The sequence below is a fragment of the Peromyscus maniculatus genome, chromosome 10, assembly GCF_049852395.1.
Source record: "Peromyscus maniculatus bairdii isolate BWxNUB_F1_BW_parent chromosome 10, HU_Pman_BW_mat_3.1, whole genome shotgun sequence".
Classification (NCBI taxonomy): domain Eukaryota; kingdom Metazoa; phylum Chordata; class Mammalia; order Rodentia; family Cricetidae; genus Peromyscus; species Peromyscus maniculatus.
In genome coordinates, this window is record NC_134861.1 from 72,670,423 (window position 1) to 72,678,495 (window position 8,073).

The 8,073-nt window shown below is 44.4% G+C and overlaps 1 protein-coding gene and 1 pseudogene across 3 annotated transcripts in view; both read right to left on the reverse strand.

Moving 5' to 3' along the window:
* Positions 1-1,238: 1,238 nt before the first annotated feature.
* Positions 1,239-8,073, reverse strand: part of Noa1 (nitric oxide associated 1) — a 15,196-nt gene continuing 8,361 nt past the window's right edge. Inside the window, exons 5-7 of one of the 3 annotated variants that reach the window (XM_006985849.4) lie at positions 6,974-7,090; positions 3,451-3,568; positions 1,239-1,633 (exon numbers count right to left, since the gene is read on the reverse strand). In XM_006985849.4, the coding sequence (XP_006985911.2) occupies positions 1,434-1,633; positions 3,451-3,568; positions 6,974-7,090 (435 nt within the window). In that variant the 3' untranslated portion in view covers positions 1,239-1,433. Of the gene's footprint in view, positions 1,634-3,450; positions 3,569-4,997; positions 5,239-6,973; positions 7,091-8,073 lie in introns of those variants that run through there. The other 2 variants (XM_042257554.2, XM_076546489.1) reach the window with 2 other exon arrangements.
* Positions 3,914-4,414, reverse strand: LOC102922088 (NADH dehydrogenase [ubiquinone] 1 alpha subcomplex subunit 3 pseudogene; annotated as a pseudogene).

Here is an 8,073-nt window from a genome sequence, read left to right on the forward strand (position 1 = left end):
GAACTGCTGAGTGATAAGCATTGTTTGGTAGATACAGCCATGTCAAGGACCCATGGAAGTGACAAAGCTCTTCTGTGGGGTGAGGCCTGGAGAGATGGCAAAGCCTTCCTCTGGTTTGAGTGTGAATGTTGGCTGGGTACAAGAGCACTAGCCACAGCAGCTTCCTCCTCCAGGATGACTGACGTCTGAGACTGCTTCCCTGGAGACCTCCTGTGGAGACGCGCTAACTCCTATCCCTGGGTTTTTACCTAATAAACCCTTCAGGTTGTCCAGTTGGTGCTACTCCATCATAGCCAACACAGCCCCCCCCCCCCCCCCCCCCCCCCCCGCCCGTAACGGCTCTTCTGTCCTTTTTTTATTCCAAGTTTCTTAGACCGAACTGTAGGACAAGGCAGGTCTCCTGGGAGTGGGGTTACAGAGGGTTGTGAGCTGCCACGTGGGTGCAGGGAATTGAACCTGCATCCTCTGTAAGAGCAGCAAGTACTCTTAACAGCCGAGCCATTTCTCCAGCCCCTCATTTTGAACTTTGTTTTTAATGTGCATTGTGTTTTGCCATGAGTATCGGGTCCCTTGGAACTGGAGTTACAGTTGTGAGCTGCCATGTGGGTGCTGGGAATTGAACCCAGGTCCTCTGGAAGAGAAGTCAGTGCCTTTAACTGCTGAACCATCTCTCCAGTCCGTTTTTTTTTTCCCTTTCCTTTTTTCAAGTTGTTTCTCTGTAGCCTTGGCTGTTCTGGAACTTGCTCAGTAGATCAGGCTAGCCTCAAAAATCACAGAGATCTGCTTGCCTCTGCCTCCTGAGTGCTGGGATTAAAGGCGTGCACCAACCACCATTGCCAGGCTCATTGTGAGAGGCTGTGGAACTTGAGACATTAAGCCTAGCTGGCAAAATTAGGTTCCTAGGAACTAATCTTTGAAGGTTACAGCCAAACTCCTGGTTCCAGTACTGTATTTCCTGGTCCTCCAGATGTGAATGGCTGTCCTCTGCCATCTGTTCTGTTAGTGCCAACTCTGGATTGAAGTTTCTGGGACAGGAAGCTAAAATAAATCTTTCCTCCTTTAGAGAATCTCTGTTGGCTGTCTTGGTAGCAGTGATTATGATCCTTGGGGAACGACATGGAAGGCAGCCACTGTATTCTGGGGGATTAGTTGTTTGTTCATGCTTTGTCAACCATCCACTCCAAATAAAAGAAACCAAACCTGGTCTCCATGACAATCTGAAGGATATTACAGATATGTGTATCCTCAAGAAAAAATAACTTTTATTTATAAACAGTATATTATCAATTAGCATAGCCTCAAATAGTTTAAAAAGTTCACTTTTAAGATCTTTAAAAGTGATAGGTGTTTCAGTCTACTATTTTGATATTTAATGCAGATTTCAACCTATTTCAATATTGTTACTATCCAGTGTGAATCCAGGTCCGCCTCACTCATCTAGCTTTCTTCACCAGATTGTATATCAGGGACGAGGGCTTCTTGGTTTTGTAGGCCACGCTTTTCTTGATGCGCTGTCCTTTGACATGAACGATATAAGGCAAGACAGGGGGCTGGACAGTCAGAACAGTTCCTTCCGGCGTGTATCCTCGGAGATGCAGTGTGCCCTTAGAGTAAGGAGTTACCGCAACCCAGCCTATGAGACGTTCAAAAGAACAGAAAACGCCGCTATCAGTCATCTCAGTGAGGAATCAAAGCACACAGGACTGGGGATGGCTCAGGAGGTAAAAAGCACTTGTGCGAGACTGACCACCTCAGTGCAATCCCTGACACTCACATAAAAAGCTAGCTGTGAACCAGGTGGTGGTGGCGCATTCATTTTACTCTAGGAGTTGGGAAGCAGAGGCAGGTAGATTTCTGTCAGTTTGAGGCCAGCCTGGTCTACAAAGCGAGTTCCAGGACAGCCAAGGCTCCGTTACACAGAAAAACCCCGTCTTGTAAAGCCAAAAATAAAAAATAAAAAAAGTGCATATTGTTTTTGAAGAGGACCCAAACACACTGGATGGCTCACATCACACACAACTTCAGCTCCTGGGATCTGATGCCCTCTTCTGGCCTCTGTGGGACCTGCACTAAAGTGCACTACCCACACACAACCACACATTAAAATAAATGCACTGGTGTGGCAGAGCACGCCTTTAATCTCAGCATTTAGAGGAAGAAGCAGGAGGATCTGTATGGTTTCGAAGTTTGTGTGGTACATAGTGAGTTCCAGGTCATCCAAACAGTAAGTGCTACCTAGTGAAGCCATCTCAAGAAATAACACCAGATATGGTGGAATACATTTGGATCTCCAGTATTCCTGATATGAGACAGAGAAAGAAGTATTGTCTAGAAGCTTGTGTGCTAGCTAGCTTGGAATCTGAATTTAAGTCACAGAAATAAGCCTCAACAAGTCAGAAGGTAAGGACTGATCTACACTAAATAAAGTCCTTAAAAACATTATAATGAAAAGTAATGTAATAGACTTGTGAAAAGTACAAAGACATTTTTAGAACAAGGTGCATTTTATAAATAAATGAGTGTGTCTTAGAAGAGGGCATGTTTCTATAAACATATATTCAAGTTAGTAATCCTTTGTCTTTAAAAAAATATTTTTATTTTAGGTCTGTGTGAGTATGTCAGAGAGTACTAGATCCCTGGCCCTGGAGTTATAGGTGGTTGTGAGCTTCCTGATGTTGGTGCGGGAAACCAACCCAGGTTCACTATAAGAGCAGCCAGTGCTCTTCAAAAAAAAATTTTTTTTTTTTTCAAGACAGGGTTTCTCTGTATGGTCCTGGCTGTCCTGGAACTCACTCTAGACCAGGCTGGTCTCAACTCACCTGCCTCTGCCTCCCCAGTGCTGGAATTGATGGCATTCATCACCATACACAGCTGCAGCAAGTGCTCCTGACCACAGAGCTATTAGGCATGTTAGGCAAGGTTTTATTCCATAGCTCAGGCTGACTTAGCACTCACTATGTAACACAGGCTGGCCTTGCACTTGAAACAACCCTCTTGCCTCCGCTGAGTGACAGGATTCTAGATGTGGGCTACCACACTAGCTTTTTTTTTTTTTTTTTTTCCTCCTTCAGCCTCTTAAATGCTGGGGTCATGGGTGTGCCACAATACCCAGATATTTATTTTTATACTTGGTATTAGGCCAAAGGCAGTTTTGCTGAGCCAGAATCTCATGCAGAATAGACTGGCTTTGATCTTTAGCCTCTACCCTACAAATGCTGGGATTTAGGCACATGCCACCATACATGGCCTATGTTCTGCTTTTTAAGAGCACATTACCAGCTAAGTGATGGTAGCAAACACTTGGGTGGCAGAGGCAGGCAGCTCTCTGAGTTTGAGGCCAGCCTAGTCTACAGCCTGAGTTCCAGGACAGCCAGGGCTACACAGAGAAGCCCCATCTTTGAAAAAAGAAAAAGAAAAATGAACACCACCACCAACCAAAGCGTCCATCACCTGCAGAGGAGAACTTGATGTCAGCCACTCCTCCGGACTCTCCATCTCCTCGTAGGGTAATGTCTTCAGCCACGAGGGGAGGGAACTCGGCCATTCGCTCTTTTCCACCCATCGGAACCTTCCGATACAAGAGCAAAATGTTTGAATTTCAAATTAAATTCCCTGCTAACTGGGGTTGGGCATGGTGGCTCATACTCTGATCTCAGCACTCAGGAGGCAGGCAGGGAAAGGTGGATCTCTCTGAGTTCAAGGCCAGCCTGGTCTACACAGTTGAGTACTAGGCCAGTCAGGGCTGGATAGTAAGACTCTGTCCTAAAACAAATCAAACCCCCCAAACCCATTAATTGTGGCTGGATATGGTGATCAAAGCCATAATCCTACATTTGGGAGGCCAGGGGAAGGAGTTTGAAGCTGGCTTAGGCTACAGAAAGAGACTTATCTTTTCCTTTTTTTTTTGGGGGGGGGGTTTCACATTTTTATTGGGGGGCAACAGGGAAGGGAGCCTCTTCCATTAGCAGTATTCACAGGTTCTTCAGCCATTCCAGACTTGGGCCCTGAGGGTCCTGGGGGTGGCTGGGCACATCTGGCATGTTCCCATTATCTCGAACAGGCACTGGGTAGATGTAGGGTGTGGCCCTGTTGATCATGCCAGAATACTTGGTATAGGGGCTGATTATGGGCATAATTAGAGCGAGACCCCAGACAGAAGGATACCACTAGCACCGGCTGGTTCGCCCAGGCATTCTTAAGGAAGGCGGAGATTCTCGTGGCCATCTTGGTCTTGGAGGCGACCAGGGCCTCCTTTTTGTTTTTTGAAATACCATCCAGGGCTGGAGAGATGGCTCAGAAGTTAAGAGCACCGACTGTTCTTCCAGAGGTCCTGAGTTCAATTCCCAGCACCCACATGGTAGCTCACAACCATCTGTAATGAGATCTGGCACCCTCTTCGGTATACATAATAAATAAATAAATAAATAAATCTTTAAAAAAAAAAAAAAAAAAAAAAGAAAGAAAGAAATAGCATCCAATGCTCTTTTCTTCCCCTCCCCCCCCCCCCCCCCCCCCACACACACACACAGTTTCTCTGTGTAACAGTCCTGGCTGTCCTGGAACTCACTTTGTAGACCAGGCTGACCTCGAACTCACAGAGATCTGCCTGCTTCTGCCTCCTGAGTGCTGGGACTAAAGTAAAGGCGTGCGCCACCACTGCCCAGCTCCAGTGCTATTTTCAAACTTGCTGGGCAGCCAAGGGTGGTCTTAAAACTCCTGATCCTACCTTTGCCTTCCAAGTGCTGGATTATAGCATCATGCCCTCTTGGCTATCTCAAAAAAAAAAAAAAAAAAAAAAAAAAAAAAAAAAAAAAAAAAGACAAAAAACATCTTATATGGCATTAATAAGTATATGATGGAGAAAAATACATAGGAAAAAAAAATCCTCCAAACATTCACCTGATGAGCACAGAAGCTCCGTAAAGAGATGAAGGTTACAGGTTCCAAGGCCAAGGGCCAAACGTTGGGCATGGACTTGTTAGCTTGCTCTTTCCCCGAGAGCACAGCCTTTGCTATCTCTGTAAACACTGCAGCCCAAGAGAAACGCCATTTTTATGCTTGTTAATCATGAAATATTAGTCTAAATGTTAGTTACACTTAAGAAATATAAAATAGGGGGCTGCAGAGATGGCTCAGCAGTTAAGAGCATCTGATTTCCGGATGGTCCCGAGTTCAATTCCCAGCAACCACAGGGTGGCTCCCAACCATCTGTAATGAGATCTGGTGCGCTCTTCTGGCCTGCAGGGACACATGGAGACAGAACACTGTATACATAATAAATAAAATTAAAAAAAAAAAAAAGAAAAAAAAAAGAAAAAGAAATATAAAACAGTACATAATATTCTAATTTCTGCCGGGCGGCGGCGGTGGCGCATGACTTTAATCCCAGCACTCGGGAGGAAGAGCCAGGCAGATCTCTGTGAGTTTGAGGCCAGCCTAGTCTACAGTGAGTTCCAGGACAGGCACCAAAACTACATGGAGAAACCCTGTCTCGAAAAACGAATGGGGCTGGAGAGATGGCTCAGAGGCTAAGAGCACCGACTGTTCTTCCAGAGGTCCTGAGTTCAATTCCCAGCAACCACATGGTGCCTCCCAACCATCTGTAATGAGATCTGGCACCCTCTTCTGTATACATAATAAATAAAAAAAGAAAAAAAAAAACGAAAAACAAAACAAAACAAAAATTCTTATTTCTTCCTTAGACTTTTCAATAGTTTGGCCTTTCCACTTGTTATCCTTATAGGCTATTTTTTTCTATTTATTTATTTATTTATTTATTTATTTATTTATTTATTTATTTATTAATTATGTATACAGTGTTCTGCTTGCATGTGTCCTTGCAAGCCAGAAGAGGGCACCAGATCTCATTACAGATGGTTGTGAGCCACCCTGTGGTTGCTGGGAATGGAACTCACAACCTCCGGAAGAGCAGTCGGTGCTCTTAACTGCTGAGCCAGCTCTCCAGCCCCCATAGGCTGTTTCTTTAGTTAGGTAATGGAACGGCTGGATCTTCCTTTACAGCTGCAGCTGCCCCACTAATTAGGAAGCTGACAATTCTTTTCATGTGTGTTATCAAAATGGCTCTGCTTCTTATTGTTTACTCAAGAATGATTATGTGACCCTCAAATGTAACTTTTTATATTGCCTACAGCTTTCTGTTGGATGTATACAGCTGTACAAAAACAAAGAGATTCAGATTCAACATGAAAAAAATAAAGTTACCATCAGGATGTGTGTGTTTCTTTTTCCTTCCCCTCAAATAGAAAAGCCTGGTTTCTGCCAACACTGTGGATTTTTGCAAACCCTGTGTGCAGCCTTGGACCTGGTTCTCTGAGACTACAAGACTTACAGCTCCTGTGACTTGTTTTTCAAGCTTGACCAATACGATTTTCTGTAGTAATGTGACTATCAGGCACTTGAAAAGTGGCTTGTAGCTGGGCAGTGGTGGCGTACGCCTTTAATCCCAGCACTCGATCCAGGACAGGCACCAAACTACACAGAGAAACCCTGTCTCGAAAAAACCAAAAGTGGCCTGTGTGATTAAGGAAGCACATTTTAAATTTCATGTCTGTCTTTCTTCTTCCTTTTTTTTTTTTGTTTGTTTTTTTTTTTCGAGACAGCGTTTCTCTGTGTAGCTTTGTGTCTCCTGGATCTCATTCACTCTGTAGACCAGTCTGGCCTCGAACTCACAAAGATCGGCTCATGTATTTCTTTCTAACTACAGTACTTAAACACAGAGAGCTACCTGTGGCTAGTGGCTACTGTACTGGACAGTGCACCACAGAGAAAAACACACTGCCACGGCTTTTGTTGGCTCAGACCAAACCAACACCCTTTTCATGTAGAACGCATTCTTGCTTTATAACTAGATCGCTCAGGACTGGGGTGAGATGAGCGCCAGCTGCGGTAAACTGACCCCACCCAGGCTCCGTCCGCTCCTGTGGCTGTGCAGCCATCCAGCTGCACTGCTTACCAGCAGTAACTCGTGGCCCGCGTGCTTCTCATACAGAGCATCTGCCTTGTCCAAAGAAGTGATGTGAACAGGAAGGAAGTTGGAAGCCACAACTGTAAACCAAGCTGGCTGATCTCCCTTAAGAAAGAAAGGAAGAAGTTATTTTACAGAACAAACAACTTGGGAACCCGCATATTATGATGCACAACTTAAAAGAGGAGAGAGAAAACCTGGATGTGTGGTGCACACCTCTAATCCCAGTGAAAGAGGTAGGGCCAGGAAGATTAGGAGTTAGTTCCAAGACAACCTCAGCTACAACACCGAGATCAGCCTGGGGTACAAGAGACCCTGCCTCACAACAACAACAACAACAACAAAAAGAGGACAAATAGAAACCAAATCAAGCCCTCTTTCAACCGTAAGCAAATTATACTAATGTCTTAAAGGAGGGCATAATCCAGAAATAATATATTTTAATGATTCCTGTAAACTAAAACTAAGGAGCTGTGACTGTCTTGGCGGCCAGCCTAACACCGAGGGGCTAGTTTTATATCCTACAATGAAAAGTGGATCAAACCAAACCAAACCAAACCAAAAGGCAATTTGGAGTCTCAGTCTTGCATTTATGTGTGGAACATTTTCAATTATATCTAGTCTCATGTTTCTAGTAGAACTGTTTCTTACAAAACCACTCCTTGGTCCTTGCCTTGTTGGGACTGTAATGTATTTGGTTGTGGCACTCTATTTCCCAACAATTGTGATTATGTGCTGTGAAAGATGGAAATTTTGAGTGTGTTTGTATGTGGTGTAGAACTGTGAGTCAGTGGGTGGCAGTGAGGGTTCTAAGTGTTTGACTGTTATGTGATGTCTGAAGGAAAACTTGCCAAGTTTGAGGCTGGAACACCATTGGAATACCTTCAAAAAGAAACTGCAGTACGTGGTGGCTTTTCAGAGTTTTGGTACATGTGTTAAGAACTGAAATGTCCACGTACCCATCCTCAACCAGTGAAATGTCAGTTGTGGAAAACAACAACAACAAAAACCAAAATAAACAAACAAGACACCTAAAAATCCAGTACTGAAAACAATAAGGACGAACGGAGAGATGGCCAGCAGTAAGG